Below are 22939 nucleotides of genomic sequence, written 5' to 3'. Positions count from 1 at the left end.
ATCTCATTAAGATAAGTACTTCTAGTTGAGTAAACTAAGTATGAGATCTCTTAGCAAGGGACAAAGGAAAGTACTCTCTCCGTTCTATAATATATGTCATACTTTTTTTTTTAGTTTGTCCTATAAAAGATGTCACATTTCCTTTTTTGGAAAAAGTTTCATCTCATATTAATATAAATATACTATTTTCTCTCTCCATTTAGCTCACAAAACAACATCTCATAAAATCTGATGTCATTCCCCAAGTATGTCATCTATTATGAGACATATGGAGTATATCTCAATACTTTAATTAGATCAACCCGCATGACTTCAATTGTTGTTGTTATTAAATAAATAGTTTATCTTTTACTTTTATTTCTAGGGATTTTGGTAGCTAAAATCATTAACTTTCTCATAAATTTTTGATAAATTATTAAAATGATACGAAAAATCATAAATTTTGGCGTCGGTTGTTTTTTCCCCTGATAGGTCAAAAGGCGGATCCGGCCAGATTATATGACATTTTTATTCCTAGTTGTCGCAGATCATTTCCATTTTTCCTATTATAAACTAGAAAGCTTCAAACTACGATTCGTTAGTCAAATTCTCAGATTTATCGTAACGAATTGGAAAGGAAACCGCCTAGAAGGTTTTAAATTTTTGGTGTGCAGACGCAGTCTTTACAATTGTCTACGTAGATCGTATTTTGTCGGAAAGCACACTCTGTCAAAGTTTGTAGTTTTTTCATACCACTTATGAAAAATAAACATATTTTTTTGAGAAAGTTAATGGTTTTACTTTTAGAGACCAAAATGTTTATTGTTATTCTTAAGTTTATCATTTCAAACTCTATGAACGAATAAGACGATGCAGCCAATATTTTAGGAAGATAAATATGATTTCATTTTTAGTAAGAGCATCCACAATAGTTCGTGGACAAGCAATAGCACAGCCATAGCCCAGCCACAAACTCCTCTGCCACATCAGTAGCACTAAATTCCTCCTGCCACATCAGCAGGACAAGCAACTGGACAAGCAATAGCCCAGCCATAGCTCAGCCACATCATCAGCACTAAAAACAAATAATTAAACAATCACACAAAATACGGAATTAAATTTACGACACATATACGAGAAAATTTAATAATAATATCAAATTTTTAAAAAGTACATTAATTAAAAAAAAAAACAAAATTGCGCTCGCCGATCGGGAGGCTGCAATAGGGGCGAGCCGATCGGCGAGCGCCCAGGAATCGGCGTGCGCTCGCCAAAATTCTCGCCGATTTGGCGCTCGCCGGCTGCAATAGTTCGGCGAGCGCAAAAAATCGGCCAGCCGGTGCGCTCGCCTCTATTGCGGATGCTCTAATGAGTCATTTATGTTGAGACAAACTAAAAAGAGAGGACGAATCAAGAGTATTTTGCAAAAGCACTCTAAAAATTCAATATTATCTAATAAGTACTTCAATATAATTAGCAAGAAAAACTATATTTATGCATCAATATCCAGCGCAAACGATCTATTTAACATAAATAAATATCGTAGTCTGTCTAAAACTAACCACCGAATTCTCTAATTTGTTTTTAGGCAAAAAGAAACTGGAATGGTTCCGGCCATCGTTGTCGCCTTTTCTTTGTCTATTAATACCAGAAGTATAATGATCACGTACTAAATCATTTGGACATATAGTAGTATAAATCTATCGTATTATTTTATGTTATCTGTATACTAAACTATGTAGATGTGCTGAAGCCTGACTACATTATATGGTAATGAAAATTTATTTTATAGTAAATGATAGAATCAGTAATAACGGCAGAAATTAAAATACGTAATTAGACAATATAAGTACTACTTCTATTAAACTATGGACAAATGCAAATATTTAAAATCTGAATTTTCTACATCAATATAAAAATGATCTAATAATGACCTTCGTGTTTATGTAATCTGTCATCAAAATTAAGTTTTGTACATATCATTATATGAAGCAAGGAGTTCAGTCTGACATTAATTCTTCTTATTAATTCTGCTTGTTAAAGTAAAATCATCACTTGAAAGGAATCCCTGCCACCTCGACATGTTCATGAATAGTTAATAGTACTACTATTGTAATTTGTCAAAACAAACTAGTTATAAAATGAAAAACCATTATATAAGTATGAATGAAGCTGATACATTTAAAATTAGTAAGAGGTACGATAGAAAAGGGAGGAAAAAAGATTCAACTGGTGAAATATAAGTAAGTCGTAAATAAGTCCATGTACAAGAATACTACGTTGTGAGATAGTTTCCATAAATAAACCAAAATAAAAAATGAGACTATTTTCCGCCGACAGAAAGAGAATTTAGAGTTGAAAAACAAGGCAAGGAAAGAAAACCAATTCCATTATTGGATAATGCCATGAATATCTAGTTTCATTATTTGCCATGTCCCGAGCAGCAAATATAATCGGAGATAGAGGGAAGGGATCACCCCATCACCAAGCAACTGCGTATAAATCTGTTTTTATTGCTGTTTTTCTGTATCAGCTTTCAGTTTTTCCTTCAATTCACCAGTCTGCATGACAAACCAGAGTATTATAACAAATAGGGTTCGCTGATCAATCGAGAAAAAAAAGGAGAGGAAAGCAAAGTAGAAGAAAACAAAAACCTGATGCATGTTAAGAATGATATCAGATCCTCCAACAAACTCCCTATTGATGAATATCTGAGGGAATGTCGGCCAGTGGCTGCAATGGGTAGATACAAGCATAAGCATTCTGTATGAAACAAGCAAGTTCTATGCAATGTTTTCTTTATATAGCATAGCTCTGTTTAAACCAATGCTTAGCGAGCTGCTCAAATAGTATATATCTCGGTAGATTAAGGGCAGAAAATAAAAACTTGGATCAGCTTAATGATGTTAAACACCTCCAAAAGATTGGGGTTGCATACTTGCACATAGAATGAGATCACATACTGCTTACAGTGATACCAAAATCTAAAAACCAATTCACAGAACTTGCCTTATTCTTACCTCCTATAAACTGGTCCACTAAATTTGATAAACTAGCCGGCAATATTATTAATAATAAATATAATAATACAAATTTCATGGCCATCGTGTGCAAATAAAATTTCTGTCTTCCTCTCTATACCGTGTAAGTTTCTGATGCCATTTCCAAAGCAACAGAAATCTAGACATAAAAGTCACTGATACATGCTCTATTTGAGCAGTAGTTAAGTTAGAAAAAATCAGTTAGTTAATGTCTTCATAAAGGTTCTATCCAAATTCCAATTATGTATATCATATCAATTGAAGCACGTGAGATGTTTAAAAACACAAAAATGAAGCGCTGTAGGTAAGCAACGGTTGTAAACCACTCATATAGTTTACACCATGCCATGGGTTTAGGTTTCTAATATATGAAACACTATAAAATCTCCGTATTAATTTCTTATCATTTTCTCTGTGAAAAGCATCAACGACAATTACATGTTTGAAACTACTCATCACACGCTCCAAAACATTCAAGTACGTATAGTTACCTGAAGGATTTTACAGCATTCTTTAGTTCGAGATCTTCTAATATATTCCTTGAACCTAGAGGAACATCTGCAAAAGCCATAGGATCAGATAAAAAGTCTCAGTGTAAACAAAAATAGTACAAATGGATTGCACTAAGTAGAAACAAACGTTCTAGGTAAATATAAGTCGATGGATAGTGCAGATACCTTCAGCCAAATGAAATAGCTTTTTTCATAAATTACTTAACACACACCAAACCTAAACAAAATGACTGGCCCAGAGAAAATGTTGTATAAGATGTTCAGGAAAGGAACAAAGTAAGAATGCAATGCACAAAAAGAAATGTTCCTAATAACTTACTATATTCTCTTAAAACCCTCACTGCTAGTGCACTGAATCCACACCGAGGGAGTTCTGGCACTCCTTTCATGTATATCATTACGGGGTTTTCTTTGATATCCTGTGTATTCAGCATAAAATTACGAAAGGAAATAAATGAACCCTAAACCCTAGAAAACAAGGTGATATGAGAAAGCCAAATGACTAATAGGAGCATTCTGAAATTCGATAGCACCAATTCTTTATATGCTCAGTGATTCACGACCATGCTGCAGAAGTTTGGCGAAACTCGTGACTTTTAAGTTTTACCTGCTCAACAATGTCCTTCAAGGAGATGTCAGAAGTAACTTTAGTCGTGGGTCTGAAGTCTTCATGTGTATCAGAATCACTGGGCACAGAAGTGGAAAAACGATTTATGCGCTGATAAAAGGATCCTGATACCTACGGGGTCAGGGTGTAACACAAATTAGATGAATATACGAATCAGAATTCGGGAAACTATCACATTAAAAGCCTATTCAGCAGCACATTTTAGCAAACACTTCGGTTGGTAAGCAGGCATTTAGTACAGGCTGGAAGACTATGTAGTATGTACTATAATAAACTAATTCCTGGTTCAACACATATTCCCAAGACATAGTTGATCAGATAACAAAAACAGAAAAATAAAACTAATTACAAGTTAAAATTTCTCTCATGCAATAGGAATACTGAAGCCGAGGCTTCCTAGTTAAAGGAGTACGAAACGAACAAACAAACCAAACCAAACCAAAACCGAAAAAGATGCAATGAAACCATAGAGTAGAGATCTTCAAGCAACACAAGACTAAATAAGCTTACAGTTGAACTAGCAGCTGGAACTGCAGCAATGCCTTTGTAAAGAATACTAGCTAAAGATCTTGCCATTCTCCCAAAACTGCAAATAAATGCAATTATACAAATTAGAGAGATTATTCCCAAGTTCCGGCAGTCTAATCGTCAATCGTCAATCGTCATTACAGTAAATATTCATCTCGAATATTAATTTTAAATTTGCATCATTCAATAATATATTAGCTACACAAAAAATAAATGAATCGAGATATAATCTAGATCCTCCCCTTCCATAGGCTAATATTGATGAAGACCGACATCATTTTCCCTATTCAGAGTATCAAGTTATTTGTTATTATCATTTTAAGAAGATGTTTTCAGGCTAGTGTGACCCTACATGTATATATACGCCTACGACCATGTGTAATCTCACATATTTGCAGAGAGTTGGCTTTATTCTATATATTCAAATTCTCAGTTGGATGACTATACAAAACTTAGCTACTTTTTCCCCCTTTCTTTCCCTAATTTGCGACGAATCATTGCTTTTGCTTCCATTCTAAGCAAAATAAATATGACTTGGAAATTACATGCAAGAAGATCTAAATTATCAAAAGGCAGTTCACACTAAAATTAACAATTATTCTAATTTTTTTAATGTATAAATTGCTCAACCAAGAAGCCAGAGATAGTCATCAGAATTTATCTCCTTTTTCATTTAAGTTTCTCAGAAAAGTGTAAACACGGAAACAATATCACTCTTCGGAGCACATCACTAAAACTATTAAGATGAAACTCGGTTTCAAATAAAAACACAAATATTATCAGATAAACTGAAATTAATTGAACAAATTTATAGAGTGCGGTTATTGAGCGTGAATATGACATCTTATACAATATTCCAAAATTGCATCTTCAAAATCGAATTAAGAAAATCAAAATCTGACATCCATATGGAAAATTTGAGACGATTGCATCATTGAATAAAATCAAATAAGAAAACAAAACCCACCAGGATTAGACATTACCTACATTACTTTTGGGGTGGAATTAGGATTTTAAAAGTTGAGAATTTTACCTTTGGGAAAGAAATATGCCTGAATTGGAAGCCAAGGCGGCCAACGGCGAGGGAAAGAGCGAGAAGCGGCGGTGGTTCGACTCAAGTGAAGGTGGGGGCGAGTGCAAAAGGTCTACTAAGTTCTGTGAAGTATTTTACTCTATATTTGGAAATTGTAACTTCTGAGGTTCGTCCGATCCGCTCTATATTCCACGCATTCCCTATAAATAGAAATTTTACATTCGAGGCAATTTTCTCTCAACAGATTGGACTCATTTTCAACTAACACAATTTTCTTTTTATTTATTTATTTTTTTAATTTTACATTAAAATTCGTGTCATTTTAAAATTTCGTATTTTAAGGAAAGGAAAGGACTATATTATTCGAAGTACCATTTGAAATTTAAAGGATATTAATATTATAAGCTATGTTAAATTTTGGCTCTATAAATAATCTAACGTTCTTGGATATATATATGTCCATTGCGTTGTGATAAAATGCAAACTCTATATATTGTACAAATTTCAATTTTTTCAACACAGTATCAACACAACGTTAACACAATGTAAACATAATGTAAAATTTTAAGATTTTGATGTCAGCACAATGTCAATACATACGAACACAATATCAACACAATGTCAAAACAGTGTCAACCGTTGACACTGTGTTGATATTTTCTGTTGCTATTATTTAATAATATGTTGACAATTTTTAGCGGCCCAGATCATAGTTTGTAGTTTGTATACAATATTTAGAGTTTGCATTTGATTACATTCCTATGTACATGAGTAATGTTCTTAATATATTACTACTAGTATTATGATTAAAGAAAAGTTAAATAATGTTCTTAATATATGTACTTAAATTTAAAATATTCACTACATTATATTCCTTCCATTCCGCGGTAGTGGGAGCGTTTCTTTTCAGCACATGATTTAAGAAAAAATATACTCCACTATTAAGTGAACTAGTTTTAACCCACGTGCGATGCACGACGAAATATTTTTTTATCATACTATTTTAAATTGTTAATTGATTAACACAAGATCAAGTTTTGATTCCGAAAATAAATTGGTAGTATTGCAAGTTTTAAAATTGGACGATAGCTTTTCTAACCTCAAAACGGTTTTAAAATTGTATTTTGAAGTATAAAAGCGTCGACGCAGAATAATATTGTCACAAAATTGTGTGTAATCTTTTTTGTATTCCGTATCCATTTAAATTAGTACTATACTTTATTATAATCGAGCTTCATTACATTGCAATATAGGGACCCTAATACGCTAAAAACCCAAACCTTGAAACCTAAATCGTTAACGTTAAAATATAATCATCATGACCAACAAATGAGCCAAATATAAATAAAATCCTCCCTCCGTCCCAATTCAATTTTACTTTGTTAATCACTTTAAAACAAACTTTAATAATAGAAAAAAATAAAAAGAATATCATAACTTCATGTTAAACAATATGAAGAGTATTGGAAAATGGAGGGAGTGAAAAACGTGATGAAAAAAATATGTGAGTGGATAAATTACCAAGTGTCATATATTTATAGCCCAAAAAATAGAAGATAACTCCTCAAAACCTTTTCACCCTCTACACCTATTATTTAAAATTTTTAAACCTTTTAATTTCCCAAAAATAAAAAACTAAGCGTTATTTAAATGTTATCAAATTTCACAAGGCAAAAGTATACCTGCAAAAATAAGTGAAGATTTTACAAAATAGTTACCCACATATATTTTTTAATTGTTTGCAATAATATAATGAATAGAATAAAATACAATAATAAAAAGAAAAGATAAGAAACTAAAATAAGATAAGCATCAAAAGTAAAATAACATAATTAAAAAAATAAATTAGATTAAATAGCTGGGAGATAAAGATAATACTCCACATGATTTGACGGACAGAAGCATCTTTACTGAAATAGTATTTTTTTGATTAATAGAATTGGTATTTATAGAAGATTTTATAGTAACTCAATGGTATAGTATTATTTATTGTAAATTAAATTAATAATAAATATCCTTTATATCTTGTGACCTTTCAAATTATTCAGGTGGAAGTGAAGAGACAAAACACATTTTTTTAAATTATATTTGACCGCTTGTAGTTGCACACTACGCACCTTTGTGAGAAAGTTTTTATTCTTAAATGTCTAGATTGTAGTATTTAAATTATATATTTAAGCTTAAATGATAATTCTATAAATACCCCCAAAACACCCCTTTATATATGTATAGATAGATAAATAACTTCACATTTATTTCAACAAATAACCTCACATTTAGCATAATTTTAAAATGACCTGATTTTCAATCATAAGTGACAATAGCAATTTGTAATTTATGCATATTGTTATACCTAACTTTTATTAGAATTTGTTATGTACATTTAATTCATAATTAAGATGAGAAAAACTGAAAAGAAACTTTTAACTTTATGCATAAAAATCGAAACAAAAGTTATGGCATAATTTTAAAATTATTATAATGAAATTCATGTTATTTCTTCCAAAATTCATTCTATATGCATATAAACATCCGATTCATAATTAAGATGGGTTATACGTTTATAAATAGAAAAATTGTGAGTCATTTATTTATATAATTAACTTTTTGTAAGTTGGTATACTTTATACATATTGATGTACCCAACATTTATTAGAATTTTATACATACATTCAATTCATAATTAAGATGAGAAAAAGTGAAACAATACTTTTAACTTTATGCATTAAAAGTGAAACTTAAATTATGGCATAATTTTAAAATTGTTATGATGTAATTCATGGAATTCATCCTATTTCTTCCCAAACTAATCTTCTACATATATAAAAACTCAATTCATAATTAAGGATGAATTATAGGCTTATAAATAGCAAAATTAATTAGTCATTTATTTATATAATTAACTATTTGTAAAATGGCTTGATTTAAATTTTGTTTTGTATGCTGCGAAAAATCAAGGCACTATTCAGTTAGCAAAGACAATTGCGATTAGTTTTTTTTATTAAGAAGATAGCACTAAATATCTTTTGCCATTAATCCTATATTTTAAGAATGAATTGACAATTCGATATCCCCATTAATCTCTCATCACGAATCAATCAACAATTTACTAATTAATCAGCCATTCAGCCTAATCTCTGAATTTCAAAACTTGATTCTAAATTGTCATTAATCTCACCAATCCCATAAATTAAGAATTGAGTTGATATTAATTAATGATCAATAAATCAACAAATCATCAATTTAAATCTTGTTATGTTTTTGCTAACTATTGATTTCATAAAATAAAATAAAATGAAAAATAACTAAAAACTTGCACTCTAATTATTAAGGTGGCTCAATTTTAAGTACCATATTAAATAAACAACGTATTACTACTAATATTTAAAACTCTAATGCGCCGTAGTTGGTTAGGACTATGCCACCGTCGCTAGCCAGCTGTTGACCGCAACGTCGCCAGCAGTCGCCTCCATCCTCTTCTTCCCTTGAAAACTAAATCATAAACTCTTAACTTTAAAATATACTCATCATGACCAACAAATGAAAAAAATAAATAATTAATGGTTTTAGATAAATAACTAAAAAAACGTAATAAGATAAGAAACAACACTTATACCACACGGTCGTGGAAAACACATTCCAAGGAGATTACATTGGATTTCTCTCCATGTTTCATGAATTCATAAACACGCATGCATCAGACTCGAATGGATGACGAAGTATTGCTAGGTTGTAGACGGTTTAGGAAGGTGAATTCCATCATTTTTAAAAATTAGAATGCAATAAGGGAAGACAATGAAAAAGTGAATTGTAATCTTACACATGCTACAAATTTATAGACGTAGAGTATTGAGAAGTCGTCCTATTTTGGGAGTTACAAATATCAAAGAATTATCATTCGCATGACTTATGAAATTATATTATTATTATTATAATAAATGTACAGTCATGAGCATTATTGAAAAAAAACGTATATAGTGGTCTTTGAATGAATGCCATTAATTTACAATTGCCAACTCATTGATTAGGTTATGTATTAGTATTTTTGACTCGTAATATAATTCATAACTGTCAAGAGAGTGGATAATACAATTATAGTATTTATAATTGTCAAGAGAGTGGATAATTATGACAATAATTCATAATCAATTTTTATATTTGAAGATAGAAACTGCCGCATGAATTAAAATTGTGCGTACCGAAATTTTATGAATTTTAGTGAAAGATAATTTAATCGTTTTTATTATTTGCATTTACCTCCCTTATACAAAATTATTATTCAAAATGTCCCAAAACTCAACTTTTATTTATGTATAGATTATGTAAAAGAAGAATAGAATAGTAAATAAAAAAGGTAGAGAGATGAAGAGAGAATGAAACAAGTAGGAAAAAATGTGTTGACTTTTATGAAAATGGAAAAAATGACTCTACTACTATGAAACATACGAAAATGACAAAATAACTCCACTACTATGGAACGGAGAGAGTACAACTAGTATTTTGATTTTTTTAAATGAATAATAATAATTTTTTATTTACAGGCGAAAGGTAAATGAAATAGGTATATCATCTATTTACCTTCTCAAAAATTGAAATATACCCTACAAAAAAGTAACATATTCCAAAGGAAAAACATATATAGAAAGGTAATACTTTTTTTAAAAATAAAATAATCGTACAAAATGCATTAAAAAACATAAAGTGTAGTACCTTCTCAAATACATTTTCCCTTGGATAGTGATTTTACCTCTCCATTGATTGAGAGATAAAGATACATTTTCAAAAAAGAAAAATGTATAATACATTCTCAAATACCTATCCGCTTGGAGAATGATTTTTCATATAAAAAGAGTAATATGGTACTAGTTATATGACTTTACCTCTCCCCTTGAAGATGCTCTAACGAACATATCAAATAACATTACTTGCGATCTTGCATAGTTACAATGGACCAATGGTTGGCATACTTGATTACACAATGATAGATATTACAAATAAGAATTAAACTCTTAATACTCATTAAAAACATCACTGCTCAGACAACATAAATGGAAAGATCATCATTTTGGCTTGTTGCAACTAGCATTTATTGGCCAAGGACCGAGTAGGAAATTATCATGTGTGGCAAGAAGTTTGTCGATGTCGTTGATGAGTTGTAGGAACTTGAGAAAGTGGATGCTTAAAGCCTGCGCATCCTTGTGCCGGAAAGCATGTATTGCATTCAGATACACCTCGTTAAGTCAACCAAATCATACCTGCAAAGGATGCAAGATTCAGCAATACCTATTGAGCAAATAAAAAGTTAACCTGTATGTCGGAATTTCAGCAAGCTCGTCTCCAGCATCAAGGAATAACTTCAACGCGCTGATAGAGTCCTGATTGTCATACCATAAATGGGGCTGAGGCAAGGAAGAGCCTGTTTCGTGGAGAAGGAACCTTCTGTTTGGTTCCATACCAAGGAGCCCGTGCCTCTTAACAAACTCACGTGCATCATGTTGGCTATTCATCGATGGATCCCAATCAGGAAATTTTACTATATAATCCGTGTTATGGTCCTTGCATCGACAGAATTTTGCGTCCGTGCAATTAGTGGAAAAGCTAGACATCAATCTCTGGATAGCAGCATCTTACTACTGAAAGAATTGTCGAAATGTAAGAGAAGTGAAACAGTCAGAACAAACATACTGCAATTCCATCGGTGCAATTGTAAATAGAGCGATGAAGAATTTTCCATGCAGACTCGACTTGTTTAACAGATTTACCATATCGTCTCCGGGAGTAGATTGTCAACCATTTCTGCAAGTCCAAGTCAAGAATATCGGAAACGTTACTCAATGCCTTAATTAACTGATTCTTTTTATGCAAACGTTATCACTTCAATTAAACTGCATATGTTATATACATTCATAAAAATTGGGATGATGATTTCCAAACTGGTTTGACATCCGCAAATAGATCAAGCACTATCATTTCCCAAATGGGACAGAATGTAGGAGGGCCTGCAATACATGGAATTAGTTCAGCACGATACTCGTCTCTGTAAAATCATCAATGCATGACTAACGCATACAGCAGCTACACCCAAAGCCAATGTGATCTACGCATAAAGAATTACGAAAAATGGACAAAAACTTAACATTAGTGAAGAATCGAATAATGGGGGATGAAATTGTATTCTACTGATTCAAGTTTGTAGCCTTTTAATAGGCCAATGACCTAATATACATATGGAAATACAATCAAGGAGATCATATTCTATTTACGGAGAATGATCAATTAGAATAAATCACATTAATGTTATGATTTCTTTCCAATACTCCCCCTCAAGTTAAGTAGTGGGATTCCCAATGCTTAACTTGTCAAATACTTCTCTGAATGACTTGGAGTTCACCGCTTTAGTCAGAATATCCGCCAGCTGGTCTTCTGACTTAACAAATGGCAACTCAACAATCTTAGCTTCAATTTTCTCCTTGATGAAGTGCCTATCTACCTCCACATGTTTAGTTCTGTCATGTTGGACCGGGTTCTCGGAGATGCTAATAGCAGCCTTATTATCACAGAATAGCTTGCACGGCTTGGGTGTGTCAAGATCAAGCTCTTTCATGAGCCTCTTCAGCCAAAGTATCTCGGTGAGACCACTCCTGATTCCTCGGAATTCTGCTTCAGCACTTGAAAGCGCCACCACTTTCTGTTTCTTGCTCTTCCAAGTGACAAGGTTTCCCCCAACAAAAGTAAAGTACCCGGCAGTGAATTTTCTGTCATTCGGGTTCCCTGCCCAATCTGCATCAGTAAAGCCATTGATCTCCAAATGCTCATGTTTCTCAAACAATATTCCATGTTCAGCAGTGCCCTTCAAGTACCGGACAATCTGTAGTGCAGCTTCCCAATGTTCTTCCTGAGGGGAATGCATAAACTGACTTACTACCCCCACGGTATATGATATATCTGGTCTCGTATGGGATAGATAGATAAGCTTCCTTACTAGTCTTTGATATCTCCCCCTTTCTGTGAGTCTCGCCCCTTCGAGTATCTGCAGTCCGTGATTCTGTATCATTGGAGTGTCAGCTGGTTTGCAATCTATCATTCCGACTTCAGCTAGAAGATCAAGGATGTACTTTCTTTGATTGATGAAGATCCCCCGTTCTGATCTCAAAACTTCAATTCCTAGAAAGTACTTCAGGCGGCCGAGGTCCTTCATCTCAAACTCCTTGAACAAATTCTTCCTCAGTTCCCTGATTTCTTTTTCATCATCTCCTGTGATGATCATATCGTCAACATAGATGATAAGACACGTGATCTTCCCATCCTTCTTCTTGATGAACAATGTGTGGTCCGAGTTGCTCTGTTTATAGTCATACTTCTTCATTACCTCAGTGAACCTACCAAACCAGGCTCTCGGAGACTGCTTCAATCTCTACAACGTCTTCTTAAGTTGACATACTTCCCCGGACTGGAACTCCTCTGCAAATCCAGGGGTAGGAATCATGAACACTGGCTTTGGCAGCTCGCTATGCAGGAACGCGTTTGTAACATCAAACTGGTGGAGGGGCCAGTCCTTGTTTGCCGCGATGGAGAAGAGGACTCTTACTGTATTTATCTTAGCTACTGGTGAGAAGGTCTCTGCATAATCAACTCCATATGTCTGAGTATATCCTTTTGCTACAAGTCGTGCCTTGTACCTTTCAATTGAGCCATCTGGTCTTCGTTTGATTGTAAACACCCATCTACATCCAACTGCTTTGACTCCTTTTGGCAGCTCTCCATTCACCCAGGTATTATTCTTCATCAACGCTTTCATTTCAGTGAACATGGCTTCCTTCCAATGTTTATGCTTCATTGCCTCTTCTGCGGATTGTGGGATTTCTTCTTCCTCATAGAGTGCCGCTTCGAAAGCTCGAGCCATTTTAGTTAGATTTCCTTGTACAGAGTTAGCTACTCCATATCTGCTCTTTGTACCAATCTTCTCGGGGGAGTACCTCTTCGGGGGAATGCCTCGAGTGCTCCTAGGCGGATGAATGTATCTCCCAGTATCACTATCCACAGTGTTATCCACATCTTCTGCATTGTTAGTAACAACTGTAGTAATCTCCTTAGTCTCAGATTCGGAATTTACCTCGGATATTCTTGGAGGAGGATCGGGAAGCGATGGATGAGGAGACTCTTGTGGGGGGCGTGCTCGGCGGTAGTGACAACTGCCTCTGTTTGATCCTCAATCGAAGGATTTGAAGGTAGCACAAACCAACTTAGACAGTCCCCGTGATTAATTTTAGGATTTTTCTCCCCCTGACTGCTAAGGCGGTGTGGGTAGAAGAACTCAGTTTCCAGGAAATTGCAGTTTATGGTAGTGACAATTTTCTTAGTGGACGGATCAAAGCATCTGTACCCTGTATGGTTTACCCCATACCCAACAAACACACATTTGGTTGCACAAGGGGAGAATTTGGTTCTCTCGTGTTTAGGAATGTGGACATACATTGTACATCCAAAAACTTTTGGTGTCATGAGGGATTCGGGTATTTTGGCTTGGGTGGAGAGAATATCGAGGGGAGTTTTTTTGTTTAGGATTTTTGTTGGCAATCTGTTGATAAGGTAGACGGAGGTTGCTACAGCTTCAGGCCAAAGGAAGGTTGGAACTTTAGATTCAATCATAAGGGCACGGGTAACTTCTAGGAGGGTACGGTTTTTTCTTTCAGCCACCCCGTTTTGTTCTGGTGTATAAGCACATGATGTTTGGTGAACAAGACCTTTCTTTCTAAAAAATTCAGACATAGTGTTGTTAACGAATTCTCTCCCATTATCGAATCGAAGGATTTTTATGGTGGTTTGGAACTGAGTTTGAATCATATGGAAGAAGAGGATAAATTTATCGGTCACCTCAGATTTGTGTTTGAGAAAATAAATCCACGTTATCCTAGTGCAATAATCAATAAAGGTAACAAAATATTTGTAACCATTCCCCCCAATAACAGGTGCAGGACCCCAAACATCAGCATGCACTAGATCAAACATAAATTTCATACGAGTATTTGAGGGTTTGAAAGATTGTCTGTGGCTCTTGGCCAAAACACATGTCTCACAAGAAAATTTTTTAGGAAGTGTAAAATCAGAAAACAAAAGCTTAAAATAACCAGGGGAAGGATGTCATAGTCTTCTGTGCCACAACCAAGCCTCTTCTTTCGTGGATCCGTGAGCCAACATTGCACTATCATGTTGAGCTACCCCATCCACGTAGTAGAGTCCTTGGTTCTCAGTGCCACGCCCAACAATCTTCCTCGTCCGAATATCCTGCAAAATGCAAAAAGTCGGATGCATTAGGAGTGTGTAGTTCAACTCCCTTGTCACATGACTCACAGACATCAATCTCTGGGATAAACTTGGAACGAATAAGCAGTTTGACAATCTAAGATTCGGTGAAATCTCAATAGTTTCAGTCCCGGCCACTGTAATTAATTCCCCATTTGCAGTCTGAATAAACGTTTTAGTAATTTCCCCAAATTTAATAAAATCAGCTCTCTCCGGAGTCATAGTATCTGTGGCGCCACAATAAAAAATCCAACCCTTTCTATTTATTCTACCACCATTTTGCAAATTAAATGCAGCGGAAATATTCATCAGAGGTGCAAAATGATTTCCGATCTTAATTGTATCACTTTCTGGGACTGATTTGATATTATCAATTTTCGTGGGTGACTTATCATATTTCAACAAATCAGGGGGCTTATTTCTAAAATGGGGCCCTTTACCTCCATTGTATCCGCCGCCTCCCCAATTCGACGCGTCCCCTGCTCCAGTTCTTTCCACGAAATTTCTGACCCGGATTCCACCGCCTCCGCCGCCGCCGTTGTGACCGCCGCTACCTCCAGCATTGATATCGAGGGGAAGGGTGTTATCCCGTTTGTTCCCGTCGCTTATCGCTCCACCTCGCTGAGCGATTTGGGCGTTCTGCCTCTGTTCCGTCTCTGCGATGTTGGCGGCGGCGAGCTTCGCCTGAGCTCGTGCTCTCTGCCTCTCGTCCCACCATTCCGGGTATCCCACCCGTAGAAAGCAACTCTCCCTTGTGTGTTTGTTCTTCCCACAGTGGGAGCACCAAAGTTTGCTCTTGTCCTGTTTTGCTCCGGTCTGGTGGCTGGCTCCACCGGTAGGTGGCGGTCGCGGTCCGTTCCGGTTGTTCGATCGGTCTCTTTGCGCTCCAAATCCGTAACCTATCTCCCCCGATGATGCATCGGCGCTTCCCGCGCTAGAGAGGTCTCCGGTGAGTGGAGAGGACGCCGGTGGCATGATCTTCCGTCGAGCTGCCTCCCTCTTCACAATCCCGTAGGCCTCTTCGACTGAGGGGTACGGCTCCAGCTTGAGTATGTCACGCCGAATCCCATTGAACTCCATATTTAGTCCGGTGAGAAATTTGATTAGCCTCTTTTCGCTTGAGAATTGTCGGAACTGCCTAACTCCTTTATCACAACATGTTATTGGCGATTTTTGGGTTCTGTCGACACTCACCCACAAACCATGGATTCGACGGTAATACGTTTCGAGATCCATATCTCCATGTCTAATTGAGATTACCTTGTCTTCTAGGTCATATATGAGGTACGAGTCAACCTTGCTCTCGTATGTGACCTGTAAGTTGTCCCACAATGCCTTGGACGTCTGATGATGTGCAAAATCAGCGAGAATATCAGTTTCGATATTGTCGACGATCCATGAGAAAACCACGAGATCAGTCTCCTCCCACTCGCGGTATCCCTTACTATCTGGTTCGGGTGGTTCGTCGGTAATATGGGAGTATCCCCTTCGACTCCCTATCGCGACTTTCATTAGTCGTGACCACAACGGGTAGTTCTTCCCGTTCAGTTTGAACACCACGGTAACATTCCTGGGCGTTCTCAATCTGGATTCGGTTGTAGGTTTCTCCTCCTCAGAGTCTGACATATTCGTGTATAAGGGTAAGGGTTGGTACTGTGTTTGATTTTGGTTTCTTGGTCGAGAATTGGTTAGGCTATGATGAAAGATTTCTGAGCCAGAATCTCTCCTGCTCTTGATACCATGAAGAATCGAATAATGGGGGATGAAATTGTATTCTACTGATTCAATTGTAATTATAGAGTTTGTAGCCTTTTAATAGGCCAATGACCTAATATACATATGGAAATACAATCAAGGAGATCCTATTCTATTTACGGAGAATGATCAATTAGAATAAATCACATTAATGTTATGATTTCTTTCCAACAATTAGGCTATGAAGAGGAAAGAGCAGAACAATCAGGCTTATAACAAGCATTCAAGCAGATTTATCTAGTTTGCAGATACCTCTAGTAACTCGAGGATTTGGCTCAAGTATGAGTCTGTTCAAGAAATAGGTGGACATGATGCACCATAAATTATCATTATATTGGTTTTCTCGGTGTGGGGAAATGATAGTAAGGGTTTGACACACATAAACATACACTAGCATTCGTTTTTTACTGCTTTTGGGCAATGACAAGAGTTGAGAACATGCACACAACTAACTACATTATTTACTGCTTTTGGGCAATGACAAGAGTTGACAAGAGTTTGACACACATAAACATACACCTACAGAAGATCTATCAAACAAACAGAACAGAGATAAAGTCAACGCATGATTGACAGCATACCTGCATTAGCCACACTGTCGGCTTTAGACATTGCCTTATATACTGCAGAACCAAGGGTCAAGATGTACGTTGGGTCATCGGTAGGTGGGGTGTTCTCATTAAATGTATCACTGTAGCCCAATAATTCGTTGTTCAGAACTAGGGAAGCACTCTCGGGAGGTGAGGCAGGCAGAGTAAAATTTGGACATGAAATAACAAGAATCTTACTTTGCTTTTTACAACTTACTAAGTGTAGGAAAGTTGTCGCAAACAACAAGTTGAATTTCTTGTTGGATTTCATGTTTCTTGATTATCTCTCACTTTTTTTTTACACACACATACATCGGAGTTCGTGATACATTTGACAGGCTAACTAGCCCTTCCCAACCCTCGTGGCTCGTGAACTAGCCTCCCTCCAGCCGGATTCGGTCTCGTGAACTAGCCTTGGTCAGGCTCATAGACCAGCCACCTTCCACGGGTTCGGCCCGTAGACCAGCACTGTCCCGGACGGGTCAAGACTCATCAGCTTGCAAGCCCCAAGGCAACAAGCCTTGTAAAGGCCCACATGGGAAATTAATCCCAACTAGCTCCCTCCAGCCGGATTCGGTCTCGTGAACTAGCCTTAGTCAGGCTCGTAGACCAGCCACCTTCCACGGGTTCGACCCGTAGACCAGCACTGTCCCGGACGGGTCAAGACTCATCAGCTTGCAAGCCCCAAGGCAACAAGCCTTGTAAAGGCCCACAGGAGAAATTAATCTCAGGTTGCACCATCCAGGATTCGAACTCAAGACCTCCTGGATGGGCGGTATCCTTGCCTCCCTTCTCAACCAGTTGAGCTAGGAGTCATGCATCACTTCTTTCTATTTGGATGCCTTAAATTGTGAATTTCTACTCAAAAGAGAATCCGATTAATCCAAGAGAGCAGATGCCACGCTTTCGTTTTCTTCTTCTTTCTCTTTTTTACCTCTTTTATTAAATGTTCCCTCATGCAATATATAAGTTAACTGATGCTTTTATTTTGAGCATTAGAAAAAGGAATTAAGTTTTTTTTTTATCAAAAACAGAAATATTATAGTAGATGCGTTTCATTTTGAGCACTCGTTTTGAAAAAATTATAATAAATAGTTAAAGTGAAGAGAAAGTAAAGTAAAAAAGAGAATAATATAGTTAAGAGTCTTCACTATATTATTCTTTCTCTTATTTTATATTTTCTCTATTTTAATTATTTATTATCATTTTTTCAAAACGAGTGCTGAAAATGAAACTTCTCTACTACAGAGGGACGGAGGGAGTATATGCATACAGTAATATTCAAAATATGTTTGTAGCACAATTGGTTCCTCTTTCCGTCTGCCACCTGAAAGATCACGAGTTCGAAATTCTTCAGGCGTACTTCACTTCTCTTTTAGGTTTAATAGTTAATACCCTAATATGTTATTACTCCACAAATTTATATTTGTTCCTTTTATTTCATAATTTAAATTATACATATATAAGTAATATAAAAAATTGTTCTTTAACCTCATACATATGTAAAATAACATATAGTAATATCTTTTTTTTTCATTTTGAAATTTTAATCTACATATATGTGAATAAAAAATATTTTATTATCCCATAAATATGTAAATACTACTGTAATACTAGCACCGTTAATTTTCATTTATAGATTTTGTTGATTTTCTAGCAACTAGTAATTTTATGTAATGTATTTATGTGTTCCTCTAAGCGATCTCTCCTATTGCTACGTGGTTATGACTCAGCGGCTCTGAACGGTATAGACACCAGAAAAAACTAAACAATTATCAATCAGAAATTTGGGCCCCATCATTAAATTACTGGCTCCGCCACTGTATGTAATTGACGAGTATCGAATGATTTTTCTTATTGAAAGATGTATTGGTACATGACATAACAGATTTACTACAATTAATAGAAATGACATATGAGAACGTATAATAAATTAGAGCAACATCTAATTCCATGCATCTATATCATCCTATTTTATCATAATCCTCTTGCACTCTCTTTAGTGCGCTTTCTTTTGCATCTCCATCATATTTCATATTCATTCCTTGTATTTTTATGCTACTACATTATAATTCTAAATTGAATTGAATTGGAGAGAAATAGAACTGGATAGAAATGAATATTGTGGGCCCATCAATTCTTAAATAAATCTGAGTATTCAGTAAGTCTCATTTGATATTTTCTCCTGCAAATTGCTTCTCTATATTTGTGTGTGTGGACCAAAAGACCCCTCCTCCTTCTTCGAAGCTGTTTCTTTTGAAGCCAGAACTCAGCATTCCCTTCATCATTCGAAAGAGGCGCCGTCGTTGTCATTTAGCCCCACATCACGCCTTCTACAGCGTCGAGCGGCTCTAATTTTCTATGCAAGCTCACCCCCAAATCCAAATACAATTTCATCTTCTTCTCCCTTTTCCCATGAATCGATCAATTCAGCCAAATTCTCTGAACAAATCTCGTAATGGAACCAGCACGGCCTCGCAGCAGAATTGCCAAAACGTTTTCAAGAGTAATCAGTCTCAAATCGAGCTCCAAAAACCGCTCCAACAACCCAGACATCTTTCATCAGGAAAAGCTCCGATGCTGCAAGTCGCATCAATTCGAGAAGGAAGACGCAGAGGAAGCCATGGAGGAGTACAAAACCCGCACCGCCATAGAAGCCTTTGTCGTGAAGCTCTTTGCCACCATCTCCACCACTTACGCCGAGCTCCAAATGGTGTGTTAAAATTGAAAATAAAATGTAATTAGTTAGGTAGATTAGTTGCATTTTTATTCTTTTACTTAGCCTATATATAAGGCTTCTTATTGTAATTTGCTTGAACAACTTTCCAAGTCCATTAATGAAAATTCTCCTTTTCTCTTCTTTCTCTATGGCGACAGTTTCTTCCATTCAATGGCAGTTTCTTATTCCAGTTTTCTCTATCAATTTGATTCTCCATTTTTCACATGGTATCAGAGCGTAAATCTGCTGCGCACCTCTGATTACCTCTATATCCTCTATCCTATTTTTTTAATCTTCATAGTTAGGGTTTGTTCTTAGAATTCAGGTTTTTGGATCGGTGATAATCTGTCGTAGTTCTTCCGCGAGTCTCTGGAGATTTCGTCTATTACTTCTCACCAGATTCCGTCTCCTCACCGCCGATGTACTCCAAATCAGTGATTTCTCTATCTTTTGATCTCAATTGAGTTTCTAATTTTTTTTTCAATTCCGATTGTAATCGGTTCTCTCTGCTTCAGAGTTCATGTTTGGTGTAGTATGTTCAAGTATGGAGTTGTATGCTCCGATTTTTCTCAATCCTTTGTTCATTGGATTTGTATGATCCAAGTTTGTATCTCTTCGATTAAAATCGGTTGAGTGTTTCGGTTTGAGAATATATTTTCTCAAATTTGTTGTTGAATCTGAATATGTTTTCAGATTTATCTCTAATTTTCTGATTGTATGTCGGATGTTTATTTTGTTGTTCACCGATTGTTCGGTTGGATTTGTTTCAAGCCTGGTTCGTGGATGTTTGAAATGTGTTTTTAATCTTCATTGAGAAGTCAGTTTGCCAGATTTGTTGTTTGTTTGGGTGAGGAGGAAAGGCCAGTTGTTGTTGATGAGTAATGGATCAGATGGAAGAAATACTAGTCAAATAAATAGTGCGAAGGAGGAACCGAATATTTGGTTACATGTTCTCAAAATAGAAACACTCACCACATCAACTAAATCAGAGTTCGAAGGTGAGACTTTAAGATTCTCACTTAACAAAATACAACGGAAATAGGTCCATACTAAACGACTTCGTGTATGAAGACACGAATCGTCGAGAAATCCACTTGATTATTTAATAGCATCGACTCCGATCAATTTCCTCCATCTTAACGTTCAACTTGCACATTTATAAATACATGCAGGGCTGAGTACAGGAGTACTCAGTGGACACGTGCCGAAAACAATACGTACAGATATAAGTTGTCAAGCCATCACAGTAACACAAGGGTTTTCTTAAAAGGCCCGAGCTTACTAAATTCTTTTGGGAGCTAAAAGTTCGTCTGCAGACTAAGTTCTTTCATCATTCATCGTTCACCGTTCATCACCGAATTCGTTCGTCACCGAATTCGTTCATCACCGAATTCGTTCGTCACCGAATTTATTCATCACCGAATTCGTTCATCACCGAATTCGTTCGTCACCGAATTTGTTCATCACCGAATTCGTTCGTCACCGAATTTGTTCGTCACCGAATTCGTTCGTCACCGAATTCGTTCATCACCGAATTCGTTCATGGTTTGGCGTCGCCAGAACCCAAGGCATATCGCCCCAACAGACAGGTCTCAACAACAAACGTTTTATGGCATGACAACGACTTTAAAAAAATAATATTTCATAACTTCAAAAGTATTTGCTTTATATCCACACTATAGTGCTGGATATTAAAAGAAAGCCCACTTGGTGTGCTTATCTCCAATTAACAAATCCTCCGTTGGCCTCACTTGCCCCTTGAATAATTTATCCTTTAAAATAGCGTAGCACGCTAATTAGTACTTGAAATATTTTTCCTGAGAAAATAATGCATGCATCCTATAGGATAGCACCTACATCTTAGTCTCGGCTTTTATATGATTTTTCTTAATCCTACCTCGAGCTTCACTACTCGGCAGAGTTTATTTATTATTCACTTTACTCACTTGGGAGAAATTCTATTTTCTCTAAAATAAGTATTTGGGCACTTATTTAATAAAATATGGATTCTTGGAAAATCCCTTTTTTAAATCATTTTTCTTCGAATTTTCTTAAGGCCGCCCATGGTGTCGCGGGGCGACGCCGGTCGGCTTTCGCGTCCCCAACTTCATGATTTTCCATCTTCGGAATCTTAATAAATTATTCGGGAATTAATTAATCAAGCTCCAACTCGATTCTTAAATTAATTCCATCCAAACATAATTAATTTTCTAAGTCCAACAATTAAAATCTCGGCCCAACCATTTCCTTAAAGTATTGGGCAGCCTTACTACTTCAATTAATTAGGTAGCCCAACTGCCAAAAAATTCAGCCCATCCTCTCTCTTTTTCTTTTTCTTTTTCTTTTTCTTTTTCTTTTTCTTTTATTCACTTCTGGGCCCAAATCATTTAATTTCAGCCTACTAATTATACTCCCTTCATCGTGCCTCCCTCTCTCTCATTCTTATTCCCAATTCTGAAAATGAATCCCTAGCTTCAGGATCAGTGGCGGTTTCCTCACGGCTTCTCCGGAGAAGTCGCCGCCTTCGCCCCTTCTCTCCGGCGAACTAGCGCCCAGAGTGGCCTCCCTTCATTCTGGCGAAATAATTGGCGGAAAGGAGGCGTCGCCTCTGCCACGGCGTCGCTGCCGGATGCCGTCGTCCCTGGCGGCGCGTGCTCTCTCTCCTGGAACACGTGGCTCCTCCGCCGTCGCCATCGGGGCCCCGTGCCATTCTCTCGTCAGACCTCTACTTCGCGTCGCGTCACTCGGTCAGGCGGCCCTTAGGGCATAGCCGTTGCGCAAGTGCATGCGGCTGTCACGCCGCTCCGCTCCCTTCGTCGATTCGCAGCAGCTCCGGCAACTCTCTCGGCCT

At 36.4% G+C, this 22939-nt stretch overlaps 2 protein-coding genes across 3 annotated transcripts; both read right to left on the bottom strand.

The window, feature by feature from the left end:
* Window positions 1–2184: 2184 nt before the first annotated feature.
* On the bottom strand, window positions 2185–5888 carry LOC121805423 (monothiol glutaredoxin-S15, mitochondrial-like). The gene is made up of 7 exons (XM_042205265.1): window positions 5722–5888; window positions 4671–4746; window positions 4140–4271; window positions 3852–3951; window positions 3512–3578; window positions 2634–2712; window positions 2185–2540 (listed from the first exon to the last, which is right to left on the bottom strand). Exons 2-7 carry the CDS (start codon window positions 4734–4736, stop codon window positions 2490–2492), a joined length of 495 nt encoding a protein of 164 aa, XP_042061199.1. The 5' UTR covers window positions 4737–4746; window positions 5722–5888; the 3' UTR covers window positions 2185–2489.
* A 4828-nt stretch (window positions 5889–10716) lies between these two features.
* On the bottom strand, window positions 10717–11519 carry LOC121803435 (alpha-N-acetylglucosaminidase-like). Of its 2 annotated transcripts, XM_042203099.1 has the most exons (3): window positions 11407–11519; window positions 11029–11292; window positions 10717–10907 (listed from the first exon to the last, which is right to left on the bottom strand). In XM_042203099.1, the coding sequence occupies exons 1-3, from the start codon at window positions 11484–11486 to the stop codon at window positions 10901–10903; spliced, it is 351 nt and encodes a 116-aa protein (XP_042059033.1). In that variant the 5' UTR covers window positions 11487–11519; the 3' UTR covers window positions 10717–10900. The 2 variants fall into 2 exon arrangements, 1 of the variants encoding a protein (XP_042059033.1); XR_006051008.1 differs by having other exon boundaries at window positions 10717–11276.
* Window positions 11520–22939: the final 11420 nt, after the last annotated feature.

The sequence above is a fragment of the Salvia splendens genome, chromosome 5 (genome assembly GCF_004379255.2).
Source record: "Salvia splendens isolate huo1 chromosome 5, SspV2, whole genome shotgun sequence".
Taxonomy (NCBI): Eukaryota; Viridiplantae; Streptophyta; class Magnoliopsida; order Lamiales; family Lamiaceae; genus Salvia; species Salvia splendens.
Note: the sequence above shows the minus strand (reverse complement) of the source record. Positions and strands in the feature narration are given on the sequence as shown.

Excerpts from the sequence above, each read along its gene's own strand:
- LOC121803435 (XM_042203099.1), bottom strand. The coding sequence starts at position 11,486 with ATGGTAAATCTGTTAAACAAGTCGAGTCTGCATGGAAAATTCTTCATC. Across the intron at positions 11,293-11,406 it reads ATTGCACCGATGGAATTGCA|ATTCTGTCGATGCAAGGACC; the intron begins GTATGTTTGTTC and ends CACGGACGCAAA.
- LOC121805423 (XM_042205265.1), bottom strand. The coding sequence starts at position 4,736 with ATGGCAAGATCTTTAGCTAGTATTCTTTACAAAGGCATTGCTGCAGTT. Across the intron at positions 4,272-4,670 it reads TTCCAGCTGCTAGTTCAACT|GTATCAGGATCCTTTTATCA; the intron begins GTAAGCTTATTT and ends CTGACCCCGTAG. Across the intron at positions 3,952-4,139 it reads TGAAGGACATTGTTGAGCAG|GATATCAAAGAAAACCCCGT; the intron begins GTAAAACTTAAA and ends CTGAATACACAG.